We start from the raw sequence: 22,727 nt of genomic DNA, 5'->3' as shown, positions 1-22,727 counted from the left end.
CTGCCCCACTGAGTGGATGTTTTCAGAGAACTATCCACAATGACTCCAAGATCTCTTTCTTGAGTTAGCACTGATTTAGATCCCTGATTTAGATCCCATCATTTTGTAGGTATAGTTGGGATTGTTTTTCAATATGCATTACTTTGCATTTATCAACATTAAATTTCATCTGCCAATTGGTTGTCCAGTTTTGTGAGATCCCTTTGTAACTCTTTACAGTCTGCTTTGGATTTAACTATCTTGAGTAATTTTGTACCTTCTGCAAATTTTGCCACCTCATTGTTCATCCCTTTTCCCAGATCATTTATATGTTGAACAGCACTGGATCCAGTATAGATCCCTCCATTCTGAAAACTGACCATTTATTTCTACCCTTTGTTTTCTTTTAACCGGTTACTGATCCATGAGATCCTTCCCTCTTATGCCATGACTGCTTACTCTGCTTAAGAGCCTTTGGTGAGAGAGCGTGTATTGCAGGGCAGTGGTATAAAACCTTTGGATGCCCTGCTAAAGAGCCAGCTTCCCCCTGCTTCCCTGTAGGGTGGCCGGGTACGTGGGCCAAGTCCCTTAGCCGGGAGCCCAGCTGCAGGTCCTAATGAGGGCGGGCTCAGTGTAATCTGCTGAGACAAGTGGAACCCGCTGGGCTGCTGACTGGGAAGAAATATAAACCCAGGGAAGAGCTCAAGGGGGTAGGCTAGCCAGGCAGGATAGGAGGGTTGAGGCTCTGTCTCTGCTGGCTGACACAAGCCTCAAAGGCCAAGGGACCCAGTGAGGGGTCGGAGCGGGGACCGGTGTTGGGGGAAATTGGGACTGTACAGCCCCTGTAAATAAAAACACGGGTGAAGCACCTGCAAGAGGCGTCCGAGACCCTTTCTTTTGCCAGCCCAAGCACAGAGCGCAGGGACAAGGGGAAGAAAACTTGTGCCGCCCTGTGACACCGTGTCAAAGGCTTTCTGAGAGTCCAAGTACACTGTATCCACTGGATCACCCTTGTCCAAAGAATTCTAATAAAGATTGGTGAGACATGATTTCCCTTTACAAAAGGGGTGTTGACTCTTCCCCAACAGATTGTGTTCATCTGTGTGTCTGGTAATTCTGTTCTTTACTATAGTTTCAACCAATATGGGTCTAGGTGTCTCAAGTTAGGCAAAATAATTTGAAAATCTGGTCCCTGGTTTGCAATCCTGAGGAGGTCTTCGACGTTTGCAAAAGGCACTACACAAGGCACTACACAGTATCAAATCAGTAACTATGAAAAAATGAAAAGATTCTGAATAATTCTACCAAAAATAAGTAATGAAAATGCTACTTACATTGGGTCTCAAGATTTGGTGAGCTCTGACTTTGATTGTGGACTCCCACAAGATGCATATTCTTGATTATTTACATCTTCCTCTGTGTGTCTCTTCATGTCTTCCACTGGTTGGCTATGTTTGTCTTCCTTCCTTTCTATATGTGTTTGCTGAATCATATATTTCTCTTGGGTGGCCGCAGTCTGCCCAGCTTCTTTTTCCTTTAGCTTTGGTTGGTCTGTTCTTGTCTCTTTGGATAAGTCTTCTGAAACACTCATATCTATCGCTGATTTTTGAGCCCCTAAACTTTCACTTGAAACACCTTCAGGGACAGCTACAATCTTTCCTGAATCCTGAATTTCTCCTTCTTTTGACAAATCAGAAATTAATGGCACATCTTCAGTTTGTTCTAGAGTAGCTTGTTTCTCTGCAGACTGTGTTAAAATAGTATGTTTGACTGTACTTGGTTGCTGGAACTCTTGTTCTTTACCCTCTATTGTCTTTTCACCTTTTACAAGAAGCTGCTGATGAGCCTGTACACTTTCCTGAACTTCAGATATATTTATACCTTTTTGACTTTCATCTGCTGATTCAATCTGCTGCTGTGATTCAGATGCCATGCACACAGCAGCTGGCTCTTCTGTTCTCTCAAGTTTGTCAACAGCAGTCTGAATGATCTTTAATACAATTTTTGTACTCTGAGATTCTATAGTGACAGACTGAACAATATCTTTTTCGAATTCTACGTGGGTTAGAGATGGGCTTTTTTTATCTTGAGAAACTATTTTTTTCTCAGCTTCTTCCCTACACTCTGACTGTGTTGCATCATCCACGTAATCTTTTTTGACCAAATCAGGTTGTGTACAGCTTGTTGCTGCCTCAGTCATTCCATTCACGATTGCAGCGGTCATCTCTGATACTGACATTGTTGCAGTTTCTTCACCCCTACTGCCCGCAGCCTCAAATCCTGAATGAGCAATGGTAATATCTTGGACTAGATCAGAAAACAGTTTTTCAGGCACTGCTGCTAAAGGCTTCAAAGCTTCAGCTGAGCTTTCCATAGATGTTACAGTTTCTGCAATGATTTGTTCTTCAATTGCTGCAGCTGTTACAGGCACAGATGCTTTCTGAGCCTCCGAGCTTTCAACACTAGGAATGGGTGAGCCAGTATCTTCCAGCTGCACAGCTAAAATCTCTTGCTGCACTGGAGTCAAATAAAGTTTATCCCCACTTGCAAGTTCCAATTTTCCAGATTCAAACAAATCTTTTTCAACTTCCATCATTAGCTCAAACTTGGTTTCCTCTCGCTGACTGTCATTTGAACTTGTAGCAGGCAGCAGAAGTATTTGTTTTGCTTCCATGGGCTCCTCTTTATCTCCCTTTCCATATACAGGCAGTTCTTTAGGACTCTGTAGAGGGGCCCCATTTACAACTGCCCCCGGGTATTCTGATTCTAATTTAGATGGGGAATCTTCTACATCATTCTGCATGGGAGCCTCAGCTGCAACTGCTTCAGTGTGTTCTGATTCTAAGGTAAGCGCAGCATCTTCTACCTCTCTCTTCACAGGTGCCTCAGTTACCCCACTCTGCACGGCAGCCCCAGTTACAATTGCGTCTGTGCATTTTGATTCTAAGGAAAGCAGGGCATCTTCCATCTCACTCTGCATAGGAATCTCAGTTCCCTCGCTCTTCATGGTGGTCTCTAGAGCAGTGATTTCTGTGCATTTTGATTCTAAGGTAAGCATGGAATCGTGCACCTCGTTCTGCACTGTGGCCGCAGGGGCAATTTCTTCCACCTCATTCTGCACTGTGGCCTCCTCAGTTACCTCACTCTGCACAGTGGCCTCAGCAGCAATTGTTTCTGTGCATTCTGATTCCAAGAGAAGCACGGCATCTTGCACCTCACTTGCCAGTGCTTCTGTGCATTCTTTTTCTACAATATGCACGGCATCTTCCACCCCACTCTGCACAGCGGCCTCAGTCACATCCCTCTGCATTGGAGCCTCAGATGAAACTGTTTCAGTGCATTCTGATTCTAAGATAAGCACAGCATCTTCCATCTCTTTCTTCACAGGAGCCTCAGTTACCTCACTCTGCATCACCCCCTCAGTAGCAATTCCTTCCACCTCACTCTGCATGGTGGCCTCAGTCACCTCCCTCTGTACAGTGGCCTCAGTGCCCTTTGATTCCAAGCTAAGCATAGCATCTTGCCCCTCACTTTGCACAGAAGCCTCAGTCACATCACTCTGCACTGGAGCTTCAGCTGCAACTGCTTCAGTGCATTCTGATTCTAAGATAAGCACAGCATCTTGCACCTCTTTCTTCACAGGAGCCTCAGTTACCCCACTCTGCACAGGGGCCTCATCTACAAGTGCTTCTGTGCTTCTTGGTTCTAAGGCCTCCCTGGCATGTTCCCTTTCACTCTGCACTGGGATGTCAGTCCCCTCACTTGGTATGGGGGACTGAGCTGCAGTTGCTTCTGAATGTTTTGATTCCAAAGTGAGCATGGCATCTTCTGCCTCACTCTGCAAAGGGGCTTCTGTTACAGTTACTTTCATGCATTTTGATTCTAAGTTAGGCACCATGTCCACCACTTGCTTAAATTCCTGGGACAGCTCAAGCTTTGCTTCATGTGTTTCACTTTCAGATCCATCCACTTCCGGAGCATCTTCATCTGTGATTTCACCTGGAATTATTTCTATTAAATTCACTTTGGCCCCTTCAGTTGAAATTTCTTGTTGTTTTACTACTGTAACATACTCAGCTTTCACTTCATGTTCTGCATTGGTAGTTATTGTGACACCACCGTAAAATTCCTCCTCTTTCAATATACATTTCTCTAGAATCCTTTCTACTTCAGACGTTTCTTCATGTCTTTCTATAAATGCTTGTTCAGTTTCTTGCCACTGACTTTCATCTGCCAATCTATCCAGACTTTTAGCTTCTTCTGTGTGTTCCTTCATCACTGCACACTTTTCACTCATCTCTGACACTTCCTGTAGAACACTTTCATCAGCTTCATTTCTACCTTGAACACTTCCTGCACTTTCCATATGTTGAATGTCAGCCTCTTTAGGTTCTTCTTTCTTTAAGGACTGTTCAACCAACACAGTTTCTTTGCATATGACTGTAACTTCATTAGCTTCATCTTTCATTTCAGATCCAATTTTCTGCACTGACTGAATGACTGTTACAGTTCTTTCACTAATCACCTGTACTTCATCTGATAGCTTCACTCTTTCTACAACTTCCTCTAGAATGTCCTGTGTTTGTTTATTTAATTCTTCTAAATTTTGCTCAGTCCCTTCTAGCTCTTGCACAGGTGTAACTTCTTCTGTAGTATCTGGGGATTCAGTTAACTGTGACACAGCAGAAACCATCTCAGTCGTCTCCTCTGCAAGGGATACTTCTGTGGCTTCTTCACCACAGGAAACTTCTGTTGCCTCTTCCAGTGCTGTCAATGCTTCTGAGGTTAACTCCAGCTCACTTACTATAGTATCATCACTAATATCCTTTCTCAACTCTGGCAAAGTTTTAGTAACCACCACTGTCTTTTCTACAACAACTTCAGTTTCAAATATCTGCTCAGTTTGTTCTTCATCATCTTTTTCCTGTTCAATGGACTCTGTCACAGTAGCAGATATCCAAGATGGTGACCTTTCTTCAATACTGGTAACTGCTCTCTCTCCCTCTACAACAGTCACAGTAACTGCATGAACCAGTCCTTCATTAGATTGTTCAATAATTAAGGTATCTTCTAATTTTTCAGCTCTCTTTTCATCTAAACTTTCTACCCTTATTGCCTCAGCTTGTGTTGCTTGTTGGGCCTCAATTTTCTCTTGTTCAGCTGCTTCGTACTCAGATAAAGGAACAACAGCTGGAACATCAGAGTCTTCTTCATTGGTTTCTGTCATCTCTTCTCCAGCTTCCTCAACACAAGCTTGTTCTGGCTTCCCATCTGACTTTTTCTTCCGACGACCAGGTATTAATTTTTTTAATGAAACCCATGTTTCTTCTTTTCCAGGTTCACCATCTGAAGTAGAATGTTCTATGCTGGAAACTAACACAGATTCTTCAGTTCTTTCTTCCATTTTGGTTTTGGATTTTCTTCTTGGAGTGACTAGCCTTTTAAATGATTCCCAGGTTGAAACACCCTCTCCTTCAGATGGACTCCCAGGTTGTTCTGGTGAGGAACTTCCTTGTCCTTGATCACTTTCTTGGGAACTAGTTAGGATCATGTCTGGTGCAGTTTCTTTGCTTTGGCCAACTTCATCTATTTTTTGGCCTTCTTGAGCAAGCCTCTGTCCTACTTCCTCATCAGAAGAGGACGATTTCCTAGCTCTTTTCTTAGAGGAGCCTACACAAATTAAGGCTTCCCATGATACAGAAGTATCAACCTTTCGTTTTGGCTCTTCTATGCTTTTTTCTAGCTTCTGCTCCTCACCATTTACTTTAGTTTCTTCCTGATTTTCGGAGACCGCACTTTCAGTAGAAGACAAGGTAGCACTCTTTGCCTTATCAATTTCTTCTTCTTTGTCACTTTCAGAAGGCCTTCTGACACGTTTCTTGGGAGTCACCATCTTTTTAAATGATGCCCAAGGAGTTACACACTCTCTTTTCCTCTCTACATCTGAAATTACTCCTTCAGTTTCAGTGACCCGCGTTGCATCTATGGCTTTCTCCACAGAAGGAGGCTCTGTTGATTCTTCAGGTGAAGAGGCAGAGCTCTCTGCCTTTTGTTCTTCTGGACTTTCTGGGGAATCAGCTAAATGTTGAATTTGTTCTGCTTGTTCCCCTGGCTTAGTTTCTTCTCTCTTTCCTTTATGTTTCTTTCCAGAAAGCTTCTTTAAGCCAGTTCCTGTAAAAAGTTTCTTTAAGGGGCTGCCTTGCACTTTGGCTCTTTCTTGTGATGACAACAGTTCAACCTCAGTTGTGATGCCGTCTAGAGGCTTACATGCAGCTGCATCTTCAGCGCTTGGTTCTGTTTGCTTGATGTGGTCGTCTACTACTATGCATACTGTTTCTTTGGCTTGTATTTGTTCCTCAGTGGGTTGAATTTTTTGTAGCTCACCATCTCCTTCAACTGATTGTTCAGAAGCTGAGGAGGGCATCTGTTCTATCTTTACCTCTTTCTCCTCTGTAGTACTAACATGAACTTCTTCCTCTGTCTCTAACTTTTCATCAAAGATTTCAGTTGCCAGTGGAGCTTTTGGTTCAGATTTCTCAATTTTTTCACCAAATACTTCTGCTGTCTTTGGAGCTACAGGTTCATATTCTTCTTTAGATCTGCCTTTAGATTTTTCTAATTTTTCACCAAATATTTCCATGGTCATGGGAGCTGGTAGTTCAGATTTCTCTTCAAAGTGTATTTCAACTTTTTCTTCTAAGGATATTTTACATTCTTTCACTGGTTTTGGTTTTTCTTCAGGAGATAGGTCTACTTTTTCTTCAAAGGACAGTTCAGATTCCTTGTTTACACTTTCAGTGGTCTCTTGTGGAAGTGACTGTTCAGAAGGAATAACAACTTCCTCCTTCAAACTTGTTTCTACTGGGATCTCTGCCACTTCCCTTTCTTGCTCTTCCTTTTCTTTCTCAGTTTTCTCCTTCTCACTTGCTTCTACTGGGATCTCTGCCACTTCCCTTTCTTGCTCTTCCTTTTCTTTCTCAGTTTTCTCCTTCTCACTTGCTTCTACTGGGATCTCTGCCACTTCCCTTTCTTGCTCTTCCTTTTCTTTCTCAGGAGCCTGCTGCTCATCCTCTTTAGGTTTCCTAAAACTTGTCTTTTTCCTAAACCCAGCCCAACCCTGAGTAAAGAATTTTCTTAGTGGTGATGCGGTTTCATTAACTAATCCATTTGTTGGAGACTCTGATGACTTGCTAGGTTCTTTTTTTCCTTCTGCCTCTTTGTTTCCTTCAGCTTCCTCACTTGGGCTTTCTGCTACCTTTTCAGGAAGAGATTCATCTTTCCTTTCCTCACTTTTTGGTTCTTCAACTTTTTCTGCAGGGTGGGTCACTTCACTTTCTGTTGCTTCCTCCACTGTTTCTATCTTGACTTCTTTATGATCTCCAGCTCCATTTGCTGCCACTTCTTCTTCCTCTTTTTTTACAGTCAGTAGCTGAACAGGTTCAGACTTTTCAGTCTTATCTTTTTTAACAGTAAACTTGAAACCAACAAATTTAAAGACTTTTTTAAATCCGACATCATTAGACTGAGATTCACTGGGCTGTTCTAGCTCTTCTACTTTTTCTTCCTCTGGTGGCAACTGTTCATTAGCTTCTTGAACATCTTTCTGTCCATCTTCCACACCATCCTTATCAGTTGATTCTGGTGGCATGGCTTCCATGTTTTCAGCTAGCTCTTCTTTTACAATCACATTCGCAGGTTCTCTTTGTCCAACTGTATATATATATATATAAAAAAAGGAAAAATCAGATAGAAACAAATTAGATTTACGATAATCTTAATTCACTAAATTATGTATTAAAATCGCTCAAAAGATAATACATACTTCAACTTTTAATACAGAGATGAATTTACATTTTAATGTGATCTTGTAAAATATATATTCCAGTATTATGGTGGCACCTCTTAGGTCTGCTAATTAAGGATTTATCAGTAGTTCTTATTATAAACCTAGTTTCCCCTCTCATTGGTAAGTGAAGAAAATCATGTCTGGATTGGTTTTGTTGCTTGACAGAAGGCTCATTCAGAACATTCTAGGCTCACTCTCATTCTTTCTGGGCAAGTGAAGTAAGTTCAGTACTCAGGTTTTGTGTGGATAACAGCTGTTCACTTCAGAAATGCCTCTACTCAGAAGAAAGAAAAGGAGTACTTGTGGCACCTTAGAGACTAACGAATTTATTTGAGCATGAGCTTTCGTGAGCTACAGCTCACTTCATCAGATGCATACCGTGGAAACTGCAGCAGACTCTATATATACACAGAGAATATGAAACAATACCTCCTCCCACCCCACTGTCCTGCTGGTAATAGCTTATCTAAAAGCCATTTCCAGCACAAACCTGGATTTGTGCTGGAAATGGCTTTTAGATAAGCTATTACCAGCAGGACAGTGGGGTGGGAGGAGGTATTGTTTCATATTCTCTGTGTATATATAGAGTCTGCTGCAGTTTCCACGGTATGCATCTGATGAAGTGAGCTGTAGCTCACGAAAGCTCATGCTCAAATAAATTCGTTAGTCTCTAAGGTGCCACAAGTACTCCTTTTCTTTCTGCGAATACAGACTAACACGGCTGTTACTCTGAAATCTACTCAGAAGATACACAGGACATTAGTAATTTTTTCTAAGCTCAACCTCTTTCCCAGTACGGAGAAGAACATAGCATCAAGAATGAAAGCACCAATCCTGCAAAGAATAAAAGCACCAATCCTGCAAACTCACTCTGAGATCTTAAAATCAAATTGGGTTCTTTCCTTTTCCACACATCGCCAGTATTGAAATGTTCTGACGGCTAGATCTTATCTACTCACCAGTGCAACAGCTTATAAAATCAGTGAGGTTGCAGAGGTGTAAATAGAGTATAGTTTGGCTTGCAGAATCAAAGCTGGTGATGATGCATGAGAAGGCAAAAACCCAGTTTTAATCTCAGATCCTAGCAGCTTTATCTCTGCTTAGCTGCACCCTGGGCGCTGCTCTGGTGGCTTTTTGCCTGCATTAGACAGAGCAGTGCCCCAGTGAAGGCAGAGGACATCTGATTTTAAAAAATACAGTAGTCTGGGGAGGGAAGGAAAAAGAGAACAAGTACACTCCATCTGGTCTATATTATGCACTTGATGTAATGCATGTCCTCTGGTGCAGCAGTGCTGGTTACAGTATTGGGTGGAGGATAGCCCAGGAACTTCCTGTTCCCTACCACTCTCAGGTCCATGTGCAGAGGGGTGGGCAGAAGAGTACAAGCCCCAAGGAAGCTACTCACTCCATCTCCCTCCTTGTGCAGGTACGGTATAGTGCACACTGAATGTGGTGCCTTCCACCCTCTTACTCCCCTGCACTGCCACACAAACAAATCACAATTTAGCCCTAAATAAAAATACAGAATAAAGATATTTATTTTTTCCCCTTCACAAGAGATTTTCTAAAGCCTTACTTTTTTTATATAAATTATAAGATTTTTATCTATCATTTTAGGTTAGTTTCTACTTACAATGCACCTTTCTGCACCACATGCTGACACCTGCTTCCGTGCATGTCAGTCTCTGACCCCCCTTCCTGCTTTCCTACGGATCGTCAAAAGGGGCAAATCTCATTAAAGCTTTCCTGCTAAGAGCATTTGGCCTCTAGGTGGAGACAGTTTAGTTTATGCCTTACATAGTGTACAATCAGAATTCTAATAGCCGCTGTAGTCTTTCTGAGTGGAGTGCCAGGGTTCTTGATTTATATAGTACATTATAGTTGTTTAGGCAAAATGTGCCATCGATTGTGTCCTTATTAGTATATTTCCAGTAGGTTAGCAACAACCCAAGAGATACAGCAAATGTGGACTTAAATGCAGTGTATGCACTCTAACGTTTAGACCACAAGATTATAATGCTACCTAATGGGCAAATGCACTTAGCAGGAAAACAAAAATGAAACTTTTGGGGGGTGGAGGGGAGGAGAGAAGAGAGAATGTAAGTAACAGGAAAAGCTCAGTGTCTCCAAAACGCACACAGAAGAAATGAATGCAGGAATGCATTGTGTTCCACTCACAATTACTGACTTATGACAGTTACAGTTATTAAATTCCATATAATCCCATAAGACCTTGTGCTGACCTGGCTGTTGCCTAATGCGGACAATACCAACTTGCAGCTATTTTGCTTTGAAGAAACGCAATCACACAGGACAATCCTGGACGGTTGGCAACCCTAGACTACAGGGGGGAAAAACATCCAAAACCTGGTATATTATCTCTGCAGTTTAGTGTATTACAGTAATTATAGCACTAGGCTAAAGAGAAAAATAAAAACCACCATATGAACCCATAATCCTAGAAGAACATACTAATTAAGTCAAATATGTAAGTGTTAAATCATGGCTAATCTGGTGGCTCAAATATAATGCTCTACTATTAGGGAGACCCAAACTGAGGCCAGTTTGTCATGGGATTAGGGAAAGTGTCAGGACATGAAGAAAATTTTTTACCTTTAGAGAAGATTTACAGGTAAATTATAATAATAAATCCTCACTCCTAGGTCATTGCTTCTAGCATTTGACTACTGGGAATTTTTCCAGCTGGAATTCTAAAACTGTTAACTGACTAGAAGTGGTAGTTATACAGATGACATTCTTTTTCTTCATAGTATGTTGAGAGGGAGGTTTTATCTGCTTGTAGTCTTCCATTGTTTCCACACCCATATTCATTAATTTCTTAAAATAATGTGAAAGAAATAAAATGAAAAAAGACATATAAATGCTAAATGACAAAATCTGACCCTGGAGAAGGTGAGCTGAGTTATCACATCACAACTAACCACTGCAACTGAGAAAATTACTTATCTATAATTCTTGTTCTCTGAAGGTAAGTTTATGTGAATAGATTCCTGACCCCTGGAAACTCAAAACTTCCAGAAGTTATTTTGTGGAGATTAACTAGAAAAAATGGGCCTTGTGTAGTCATTTATACTAGTGTAAAGTGGGTATAAAACAGAACCATGGTGTTTGAGTAAGTATTTTGCCCGGGGCTAAATGATTACTCAAGGTGTTGGACACAAGTGTACATCGTACACAAAATGGTGCTAGCTTCAAAATTTTGGCATAAATTGCAAAAATTCCACCCCGACCCGCAAAATCCATCAAAATCACCAGACAGAATAAATTAGAGCACTCCCAACTTTACTTAGAAGGGTCAAACTTGGTTTCTTGCTAGGAGAATAAGTTCAAGCAATAATGCTTCAGAAAAGAATGCAGAGAAATCAGCCTAGTGGGGTAAGGCAGATATCCTACGTAGGAAGCAGGCATTTCTCTTACTCAGAGTGACTTAATATGACCTTGAAGCTGTAAGCATGCCAAGGAGCAAAATGAGAGATGCAATTAGACCAGTGCTTCAACCGGAGACAGGGAAGGTAGTAGTGACTCCGCTTTCCTTCCCACCCACTGGGGCTGTAAGTAACTCAAAAGTTTCTCTTTTCCTACCCTCAATCTCCCCTTCAGAGCTGTAATCACCCTCCCCCTCATTTTGCTTTTATTTTCCAACTTTTAAAACATTATCTTTTCCAATCACCTCCTCAACTTTAAAAACTAAATTAAACTCAAATTCGGAAGATAGCTTAATTTCACCTTTACAGCAAATTTCAGTTTGTTGGACTTGGTAGGAAGGGTAGTTCTGGCTCTTGTCACTACTGTCAGAGTCAAGAGGAAAATTGGTAAGTCTCATGGTTGTCCCATATATCACTCAAGCTTGGAGATATAGCAGAAGAGCTCGGACTGCCTTGAAACCCTGGATGCATGGTCAGTACCATGTACCTCTTCCAGCTCCTCCCAGATATCATCCCAATGCCTACTCCCTCTCCCCTCTTCTATATCATCAGCTCCAAAATCCTGCTGCAGCAGGGGAAAAAAAAAAAAAAAGTTGTTGATAGGCAAGTTATTAGAAGTTTGCCATTGCTGACCAAAAAAAAAAAAAAAAAAAATCAATCCCCAAGTCAAAGTAATTTTTGAGGTTAGCATGATGCTGCACTGGTGTCAAATGGAACAAAAATTGGTTAGATCACTCCTGATCCAGAGGCTGCATGCTGAAGAGCTGTTAGGGTTTGAAAAATTTACCAGACACGAGGCAGTCAGCACACTGCTATTGGGAAGTGAAAGGGGCTGGTATATTAGACTATTGTCCCTGATCCCTGCTAGACCGTTATCATATTTCAGATCTGCATTTGGCTAAAAAAGATCTTGTAAAATTTGAAAATCCACTTTTGCCTAGCTCCTGGGAAAATTTTTCTGTCCCTTCCCCTCTCTACTGTCCTGGCTTGTTTGAAAGTGACCAGAAGGTGCGGGAGGAGGAAGCGCGTCAATACTCTATCGCTCCCTTCCCTGGTATGATGATGTGGCTAAGTGAGGGGCATACAGGAGTCACAGTGGAGTTGCCATGCTCATTTCACAACTAAACTTTCATTTAAAAAAGCAAAAACACACTCCTCTCCCCACCATTAAGGCCTCCTTACTCACACCCTCAGCTTCCAAGAGGTTAATGGCTTTTTCAAGCCTTTTGTCTAAATGGGAAGGGGAGGAGGTTGTTTGGACTGTTTTATGGTGTTGTTTCTTCTAGTCTAAGTAGTAGTATTCTAAGGGCAGGTCTACACTGACAACGGTGCAGCTGCGCCACTGTAGTGCTTCAGTGAAGATACTCCTATTTTCCCATCTGCAGAGTTAATCCACCTCTGCAAGAGGCGGTAGCTGTCTACAGTGGGGGTTAGGTCTGTATAACTGCATTGCTCAAGGATGTGGATTTTTCACACCCCTGAGCAACGTAGTTATGATGCACATTTATCGTGTAGAACTGGCCTAAGTAGATGAAGATTTTATCTGATGGAAGTTGGACCACAACAGTAATGGATTTTCACTAGACCATTACCACACTTGCTCCTTCTTACTATCTTAAAGAACAGATCTAGTGTCCTCCAACCAGAAACCAGTTTATCCTTAAATTACCAATTTTAAATTTCTACTGTACTAAATTCACAGATAAATGTTGTGGTTGTAACATTCAACCAATCAGATATCAATTTACTGTATGCAATCTCATTAATTTCTACAGATCCACCATATATATATATATATGGTGGATCTGTAAAAATTATATAGATATAGATATAGAGGTCCTAAATATTACTAAAATATTGCCCCTATCTCTGCCACCTTGCACTATTAAATATATTGTCCTAGTCGGGGAACACTATTGCTAATCTCAGACTAACAAATTTAAATGTCAGCTAGGCTGGAAGTAGAATATCTGCAAATATATTGGTTTTTATTGGGGAAGAAAGAAAGTATACTCTAACCTGTTTTTATTTTGAAAAAAATTAAAGCCACAATATAAAAAACCCTCTCTTCATAATCTAGAATCTAACAACTGTATCATCCACAACTGTGTCAGCAGTTTTGTTTTGCATTACATTAAACTCATTTCCTGAGTAGAAAAACCTGTAGTAAAGTGATAATCAATGGCTACCAGTCCCTCAATGCACATGTCTTTAATCTCCAGCCAGCCCCAGAATAAACTATTTGATATATACACAGACTTCAGAAACTACTTAATTTACACTCTCATCTGAAATGCAGCACCTTACCTTGCCAACTAGCTTGGTGATTTCAAAGTTGTACGGCTTCCAATATATTAACTTTGGGAGTAAAGTGACTTGCAATAGAAATGACTTAATATCCTTTATTAAGATCATGCAATTCTACCAGATTTGTCAGAATGTTGTTCAGTTAATATTAGGTATCTTATGTATTTAGATGAATACTTTTGGATTATATAACAAATCTGACATTGAGAGCAGAGGAGACATTTTCTCCCCAACATCTTGTTTTGGGAATTCAGTGCTGATGTCAGGTGATGACTGGACATCCCTGAAAGTCCTTTATTTATTCACAGGTCAGGCACAATAAGCATGACCAATAACAATGCAAACTAGCCTTGTTACTGTGCTATAACCCACACATGCAGGAACCACTTCTCACAGTGAAAGGTTTGTTTAGCATTTCCATCCATTAAATCCTTTGTCTTTGATGTTGCCAACCAAGGAGCCAAATAGCTCTAAATGTTACAGTGATTGTGATCATACGGCAGTCAATTCTCTAGAAGTAAGATTGAGATCGCCACACCCATTTCACATAGGCTATCAAACGGCAGCAGTATTTGGTCACCACCAAACTGGGCTAGATATGAAAGGCAAGAAATTTTATTCTGAGATGATGCTTTCTATGATCAATGGAAGTAATTTTCTTAAAGGTTTATTATGCCATCAGTGGAGGAGGGGATTACACTTGTGTTCTCATTAGCACTTACAAGAATTGCATACCTGCATGAACTCTCATGCACTGACAAAGGAAGAGAGAATCCTATACTTATATGCAAGTTTTGCAATACTCACTAAAACGAAAGGGTCACCCAGTGCTTAATTTGTAATGAAAGAGGTGCCAGGCTCAAGCAATTACGTACTGGGGCTATGACCTGCCAAGCCTAGAGGTGCCAAGGCTCAGCCCTAGCAATTCCTGGCACAAAAATAAGCACTGGGGTCACCCAATGAAATTAATAGGCATCAGCTTTAAAACTAACATAAAAAAGTACTTCTTCACACAACATACAGTCAACCTGTGGAACTCGTTGCCAGAGGATGCTGTAAAGGCCAAAAGTATAACAGGGTTTAAATAAGAATCAGGTAAGTTCATGGAAGATAGATCCATCAATGGCTATTAGCCAAGATGGTCAGGGATGCAACACCATGCTCTGGGTGTCCCTAAACCTCTGACAGCTAGAAGCTGGGACTAGACGACAAAGGATGGATCACTCAATAAATTACCCTGTTCTGTTCACTCCCCCTGAAGCATCTGGCACTGGCCATTGTCAGAAGACAGACTACTGAGACAGATGGTCCATTGGTCTGACCCAGTATGGCCATTCTTAGTTCTTATGTTAAATCAATGCAAATTCTAGTTTTCTTAAAAAACTAGACAAAAAAACAACACCCCCCCCCAAACACATACTTAAAAGAGTTTAGACAGTCTGCTTTTGTTATGATCACTGCACTACCTATTTGCATCTCTCTCCTTCACCTTGCTCCCCAACACACAAATTTGAGCTAACAGGGATAGACAGGACCATAGGCCAAGAACCTACACTACAAGCAGAGGCCACAACAGATATGCCTCCCTAGAGCTGAGCCTAACCCTCTGTTAGACCAAAACCACCTAAACCCACTTTCCTTCCCAGTAAAGGCAGACTCCCATCTCCATTTCCCTCCCTCCACCTTGAATGATGACAACTAGGAGGTGCTAGTCCTGGTTTGGATGCAGCTAGAGAATTGCTATGATGTTGTTTTGAGGATGGGGCCAGTTTCCTTTGCTGTTGTCTCTTGAGGGCACAAAAGAGCTGAGTGCCACCTACACAGACTGGTCGATTATTTGCACTTCTTGCCTAGCTTGGCCTAGCAACAAATTAAACTGAGTCATCAAAAATACAGGTGTTTACCAGACATGATAGATGTTTACCAGACAGGTAATACATTCAGCATCCCAAGAACCCTGGACTAAACTCCTCACTGAAAACAATCCCCTCCAGTGGAAGCTGTGGACCAAATCTCTATGACATTCAATCCATAGTGAAGACATTCACTGGGACTCTGAAAACAGTGTCGTGGAAAGGAAGAGCTGATCGCTGTGCACCTTGGGATTCTCTCCGAGTTCTCCCACAGCACCCTGAGCTGCAGCGAGCAGCATCCTGAGTAGCTCTGTGAGCTCTCTGTGCGGAGGAATGTCAAAGCGGCACAGCAGTCTGTCCCCCTCCCCCTGCAGCAGCTGCTGTGTTCCTCTTTTAGGGCAGACAGGAGCATTCCAATGATTTGCTCTTTGTTCCCCAAAAGCATGCCTGCAGGGCAGCAGAGATCAAAACACTGAGCAGAGCAATCATGGCAGGCATTGTGGGATACTGTCAGCAGTGTCCACACTTGCTCTTCATCAACAATAAAGGAAGAGGGAAAAGTCTCTTGTAGTGGTGGGATGGAAGTTTTTTGTCGCCAAAACTGGGAGTTTTTCATGACAAAAGTCCCAGTGTAGTGCGTACGCTCCTGCTGTTTTGTCGCCAAAAGGCAGTTTTTGGCGACAAAACTTGCCAGTGTACACAAGCCCTCAGTATCCGAGTACTGATTGTAGCTCTCAGAGCCTGAGGAGGCCTGCACTGATCAATCTAGGATGAATTTTCATATATGCTTCCCTCTCTCTATGTAGAGAAAGAAAGACAGATGGAACACTGCCCCAGGATATCTCCAAGACAAAGCAAGCACCAGGTATGCCCATCATTAATGGGCATCAAAGCATCACATGAAGGACAGGTATTAAATCCCAGTGAAACCCTGTAAGCGAGGGGTGGGAGAGCAGGATCTAGAACAACAGAAATTACATATAAAAACAGATACAAAGAGAAAGCTACACTCAATATTATATACTAGGCTAAGAAAAACGTAAAGTGTGCAAAGTAAGTGGACATTGCAGGAATTCTGTCTTGTCACTACAGTGGTAAGGAACTGACAGACAGTTGGGTCAACTCTGCCATTTATGCATGTGTGTAATGTGGTACAGGAGGATACCTAGGGCATAGGTGTGTCCAATGGACACTGTTGGCCAAAAGAAATTGACCTCCCAAATCCGTGTGTACAATTACTCCTTCCTCATTATTCTGAGACTTTGTCCAATATTTATAGTCTGGATTGGACTTGGATATTTCTCCTTCATGGTTTTTATTTCTTTCTGAAACTGATACATCACTGAGCCCTGGTCTACAAACTTATGGTGGTAAAACTAAAATCCACAGTCCTCAGTGATGTAGCTATTTATACCCACGTAACCCCTGGTGTAGACAGTGCCATGTGTCGATGGGCGTCGACATAGCTACTGCATCTCTGGGAGGTGGAGTACCTACGCTGATGGGAGAACCCCATGGGTGTGGTAGCTGTGCCACTGTAGCGCTGCAAGTGTAGACAAGCCCTGAGTATCTGAAGCACAAGGTCTTGAAGGAATGGTCAGTGTGACACTGCAGACCAGGCAGCAGCCCAAGCCAATTCACTTGTGTATTAGTATACAGTAGAAACTCAAGAGTTACGAACACCAGAGTTACGAACTGACTAGTCAACCACACACCTCATTTGGAACCTGAAGTGCACAATCAGGCAGCAGCGGGGACAAAATAAAATAAATACATAAATACATACATACAAATGTAGTACAGTACTGTTAAACATAAACTACTAAAAAAATAAAGGGAAAGCAGCATTTTTCTTCGTTATAGTAAAGTGTCAAAGCTGTATTAAGTCAATGTTCAGTTGTAAACTTTGGAAAGAACCACCATAACGTTTTGTTCAGAGTTATGAACAACCTCCATTCCCGAGGTGTTCATAACTCTGAGGCTCTACTGTAGATCAAAATGATTGTTAAATGTAATTGTTTTCACTTATCTGTATCCTGTTATAATGTAGTAAACATTTATATTGTGGATACCCCTGTAATTAAATAACCCATCCAATAAGAAAAGCCTTGTGGAATGCAAATGAGGAATTTTAAGAGAAAAGAGCTAATTTCAAAGCAAGTGGTCACTGTGCATGTGATGATCAGAGGTCAAAGACTCAAAATGCATTCCTCACTCTCCGTCATCAAAAGAAAAGCCCACGGAAAAGCCCACGGGTGGTGACACTGTCAGCTTGTTTTCTGTAAGAAGCAGAAGTTAGAGTACCACCTGATCTGGGGTAAGGGACTGGTCTCTCGGGACTGTGAGCAACCCAGAATGATCCAGGAGTTCACATTTGTTACTGGCTTGGTGAAGTCTAATTATAGAACATTAGACCAGCTTAGGGTGTCTGCCCTGTTTTCTGACAGTCAGCCCTGAGGTAGACACTCACAGTTGTCAGCCAACTCCAGACAGCGTGACAGTTAGTATCCATCAAACCTGAGATTATATTTGCCCAGTTTGATTATTCATGACATTTTAAAGGAAAATGGCTGGAATTCTCTGCAGCTATGGAAAAGATGCCAAATATTTGGAAGTATCTGCTCTTCCATCTGTGAGTGGAAGGCAACTCTGCAGGAAATCAAGAACATTTATTTATTTATTTATTGAGAAAAAGTGTCTTCAACAGGAATGACACTGACTGCTGGTAATTTTTCAGCAGCTACTTCCTACCTTAACATTTGAGCTCTTCCCTGCCAAAGCAGGTGCAAAGTAATTATGTGTGCATACAAAAAATGCCACACTGTTTAAAGTAGCTAAGTATCAAAATACATATTTCCACATTAAAAACGTTGCCAGCATGCTTCATGACTGGTAGGTCATTTCCCTCAGACTGCAAAATTGAAACAACAGACAATTACCACATTACTGAAAAGAACAGCAGATGGCAGTACAGCAACATTTTTACAGATATCACTATAGTTTATCAGGCACATAGGTCTGCCTCTCTTGAAGTTCATGGTATATAAAAAATTGTAAGTGTCATTAATGGTTTGTCAAATTACATTAGCCTTAAGTTAATATACTTAGGCTTGTTTGTTGCTAATACACTGGTTTGTTTCTTTGGGGTGGGGGGAAGATCCTTGAGCAATGAATCTGAAATGACAGATAATGATATTGTATACAAGCAGACATTAAGGGTGAAATCCTGGCCCCATTTAAATCAATGAGACTTGAAATCAATTATTCTACCAGACCCCTGATATTGTGCAAGAGGTAAAACTGAGAAAGGATGAGAATGTACATTCCTTTGCTCTGTAGATCTGACTGGAATGCTAAGAGTACACAAAGAAAAATAGATCAAAGTCAAATGGCAACAACTTCGGGACAAGTATTGCTCTTCACCAGACATTTAGATAAATGCAGTAATTCTCCCACAGGGCACAAAGGGTAAAATTTTCAAAACTGCCTCCTAAGTCACACTTTCTAAAGTGACTTAAGCTTTTAAGTCCCTCTGGAAGAGGCTACATATCTTTGTGCCTAGACAGTGCACTGTGGATATGATTGGAACACAAACAAACCAACCTAAAAATACATCTACAAGATCCCTAGTATTCACATCCACATTTACTAGCCCAATGACAACTGCTTATTCAACAACTGGCATCTCTAATGGTAATTGTATTTATCTGACAAGTAAAAATCTTCCCTTTAATTGTTAACACAGGACTGAACAACCTCATCTAACTCAGAGTCTAACATCCAGTAACACCCTTGCCCCCATGGCATTTTAAGTCATTAAAAGTTCAAACTGTGTAATTTGCAAGGGCAGGAATTGGGATAAAACACTTCTAAAATAATCTGGGATTACTCTCCCTTTGAGAATGTATGCCTTTTGTAGACTTCAGTGCATTCAACAAGCAAAAATATTTATCTGACAATCCCAGGTAGGAAGGGCTTAGCAATGCCTGAGTGCAACTAACTTTACCAGACACAGGTATACCTCTCTCTAACCCCCCATGGAAAATGAATATCATGAATAAGTGATTTATTGATTTTTTTTCTGGCTTTTTAAATCTTAAAAATTAAAGCCATACGATTCACATGTGGAGAGGAAACAAGAAAGAAACCCAATCTATGAAACTCCTTTCATTCATTCTTTGCCCTAGAAAGCATACTACAATTAAGTTATTTCCACAAAACTATACAGTTTAATAGGAAGCTTGTCACAAAATATGAGTGGAATTTCCCAAAGGGAAAAGGGTTGGGTTCTTCAAATATGAGGCATGTACCAGATATTTGAAAAATGATTAGTAAATGAGGGGAAACCAACCTGTGACAACAGAAGTCATTATAAGTTCTAACAGTGTTTCCATTATAAAACCTCACTTTCAGGTGGCAAGCTGCAAAATTGTGGGGGGCGGAGTCAGAGAGAGCCAGTATTTCCCCTCCTTTCCACAGGAGCCCCTCCTGCTCTTCCTCCTTCTTCCTAATAAGACCTTTCAGCCTCCATAGCTTAGCTGTCTACTCCAATCACCTACAAAAGCGCCTCCTTACCCTCCAAGGCCGTGCCTACACTACAAAATGTTACCAGGACAGAACAACATGGTTGTGAAGACTTAAGTTAGCTGACCACTAAGTTATATGCAGCATTGCGTTAGCTCACTTAAGTCTTCACAACCATGTTCTTCTATCCTAGTAAGATTTTGTAGTGTAGACAGAGCCCAAAGTGTGTGTCTACACAGGGATAAAAAACCCACAGCTGCCCTAGGGGTTCCCAACTTTATAATTGCACAAAACCGAACACCCTTGCCCTGACCCTTCTCTAAGGCCCCCCTCCTTCCATCGCTTGCTCTCCCCCACCTTACTCACTTTAACTGGGCTGGGGCAGGGGGTTAGGGTGCGGGAGGGGGGTGAGGGTTCTGGCTGGGGGTTCTGGGCTCGGGCCGGGGACAAAGAGTTTGGAGTGTAAGAGGGGACTCCGGGCTGGGACCGAGGGGTTCAGGGTACATGAGAGGGGGCTCGGGGTGGGGCCAAGGTGTTTGGAGTGTGGGAGGGGGTGAGGGCTCTGGCTGGGGGTGCAGGGTTTAGGGTGCAGGAGGGGGCTCCGGGCTGGGGCTAAGGGGTCTGGAGTGGGCTCAGGGGGTTGGGGTGCGGGAAGCGGTGCAGACTCTGGGTGGGAGTTAGGGTGCGGCGGGGGGTTCAGACCTAGGGCAGAGGGTTGGGGTGTGGGTTCTGGATGAACGGCGCTTACCTCAGGTGGCTCCCAGTCACTGGCGAAGTGGGGGTAAGGCAGGCTCCCCGACTGCCCTTGTTCCACCCTGCTCCCGGAGGCGGCCAGCATGTCCAGCACCTAGGCAGAGGCACGGCCAGGCGGCTCTGTGTGGTGTGTACTGCCCATACCTGCAGGCACCGCTCCTGCAGCTCCCATTGGCCGCTGTTTCCAGCCAATGGGAGCTTCAGAGGTGGCGCTTGGGGTGGGGGCAGCACAGGGAGCTTCCCTAATTGCCACTGTGCCTAGGGGCCGCAGGGACATGCCCACCGCTTCCAGGAAGCTGCGCAGAGTCAGGGCAGGCAGGGAGCCTGCCTTAGCCCCACTGCGCCGCCAACCAGACTTTTAACGGCCCAGCCAGCAGCGCTGACCGGAGCTGCCAGGGTCCCTTTTCGACCAGGTGTTCTGGTCAAAAACCAGACCTCTGGCAAACCTAGCTGGCCCTTAGTCAACTGACTAATAAATTCATGGAGCTCAGGTTGTGGGGTTGGGGGGAGAAGGCGGGGAAATTTGCTCGGTAGATGTATACTGCCTTGGGCTGGCATCTGAGCTCTGGGACCCTCCAAGGCTAGAGCCTGAGCTAGCCTGAGCCCAAACATCTATACAGCAGCTTTTAGCCTAGAAGCCTGATTCCTGTACGCCTAACTCAGCTGACCTGGGCCAACCACGGCTGTGCTACGGGTCTTTTATTCCTGTGTAGATGTACCCAAAGAGGTCAGAAAGCCTCATGCTCTCTTCATCAACCTTCTCGATCTGCAATGCTTGAAGCAACATGCTTGTTCTTTCTCAGACTGAAACCCTGCCTCTCCTTCATGATTTGCAGATCGAAGGATGAATCAGTAAAGGACTGAGGGCAGGTTGGGAATGCACATTGGTATTGGAGGTGCTAGAGGCAGGAAGGGCAGCAGGGACAGAGATAATAAGTACAGTGATGACTCATTCTAGGCAAGAATCTTGACTTAGACCAACCTCCTAAGCAGCTAGAAATTGTCCCTCAAGGCACAAGGCCTCCTAATGGCTCTCCTTAACCCTTGCTAACTGTTGAATCCCTAAGAATTAACCATTGTCTCAAAGGGTTAAATTGGTTCTTTAGTTTTGAAAAACTAGAGGTGTAGAAAATATATACAAGTTTACCAGTTTGGGTTCCTTTTTAGTATTCTTAAAACCCAAACAGACCCCCAGGAGGGTGGTGGTGGTGGGGGGAGGGAGAATTTGCTCGTGCCCCGCCCCCCCCAGCCCTGCCCCAACTCTACCCCTTCCCCGCCCCCATTCCAACCCCCTTCCCTAAAGTCCCTGCCTCAACTCCACCCCCTCCCTGCCCCATTGCCCCCTTCCCCAAATCCCTGCCCTGGCCCCGCCTCCTCCCCCGAGCGCACGCATTCCTCCTCCTCCCCCCTCCCTCCCTGCCATGTGAAACAGCTGTTTTGCAGCGTAAGTGCTGGGAGCCAGGGAGAAAAAGCAGGCACTTTCTTTCTTGAATGATCAACTCTTCTTTGGGGAAAAATAATAATGGCAAAATCCTAGACCCTTTTAGATATTTAAAAATTCCTCCCGGACTCCGATTTAAGAACCAAAAAGCCGGACATGTCTGGGAAAATACGGACGTATGGTAACCCTAGTTTAATTTCAATCAGTTTAACAAGAAACTGGACCAGAATGTGAACTAATCAGTTGCTTTTTCTGTTTTAAAGATCAAGAGCTGAGTCTGACAGATGCAGGATTGCTGTTCCGAAAGGCATTGCTTTATATCGGGGGTGGCCAACCTGTGGCTCCGGAGCCACATGCGGCTCTTCAGAAATTAATATGCGGCTCCTTGTATAGGCACCAACTCCAGGGCTGGAGCTACAGGTGCCAATTTTCCAATGTGCCGGGGCCGCTCATTGCTCAACCCCTGGCTCTTCCACAGGCCCTGCCCCCACTCCACCCCTTACCGCCCCCTCCCCTGAGTCTGCCATGCCCTCGCTCCTCCCCTCCCCTCCCCAGCCTCCTGCATGCCTTTGATCCAG

The 22,727-nt window shown here is 43.0% G+C and overlaps 1 protein-coding gene across 1 annotated transcript in view; it reads right to left on the bottom strand.

Moving 5' to 3' along the window:
- Positions 1-1,321: 1,321 nt before the first annotated feature.
- Positions 1,322-22,727, bottom strand: part of AKAP12 (A-kinase anchoring protein 12) — a 122,888-nt gene continuing 101,482 nt past the window's right edge. The window contains exon 3 of the mRNA XM_077811793.1: positions 1,322-7,689. Coding sequence (XP_077667919.1) covers positions 1,322-7,689 — 6,368 coding nt within the window. The remainder of the gene's footprint in view (positions 7,690-22,727) is intronic.

The sequence above is a fragment of the Eretmochelys imbricata genome, chromosome 3 (genome assembly GCF_965152235.1).
Source record: "Eretmochelys imbricata isolate rEreImb1 chromosome 3, rEreImb1.hap1, whole genome shotgun sequence".
Lineage (NCBI taxonomy): Eukaryota > Metazoa > Chordata > Testudines > Cheloniidae > Eretmochelys > Eretmochelys imbricata.
The sequence above is the reverse complement of the archived record's forward strand: the minus strand, read 5'-3'. Positions and strand labels throughout refer to the sequence as shown.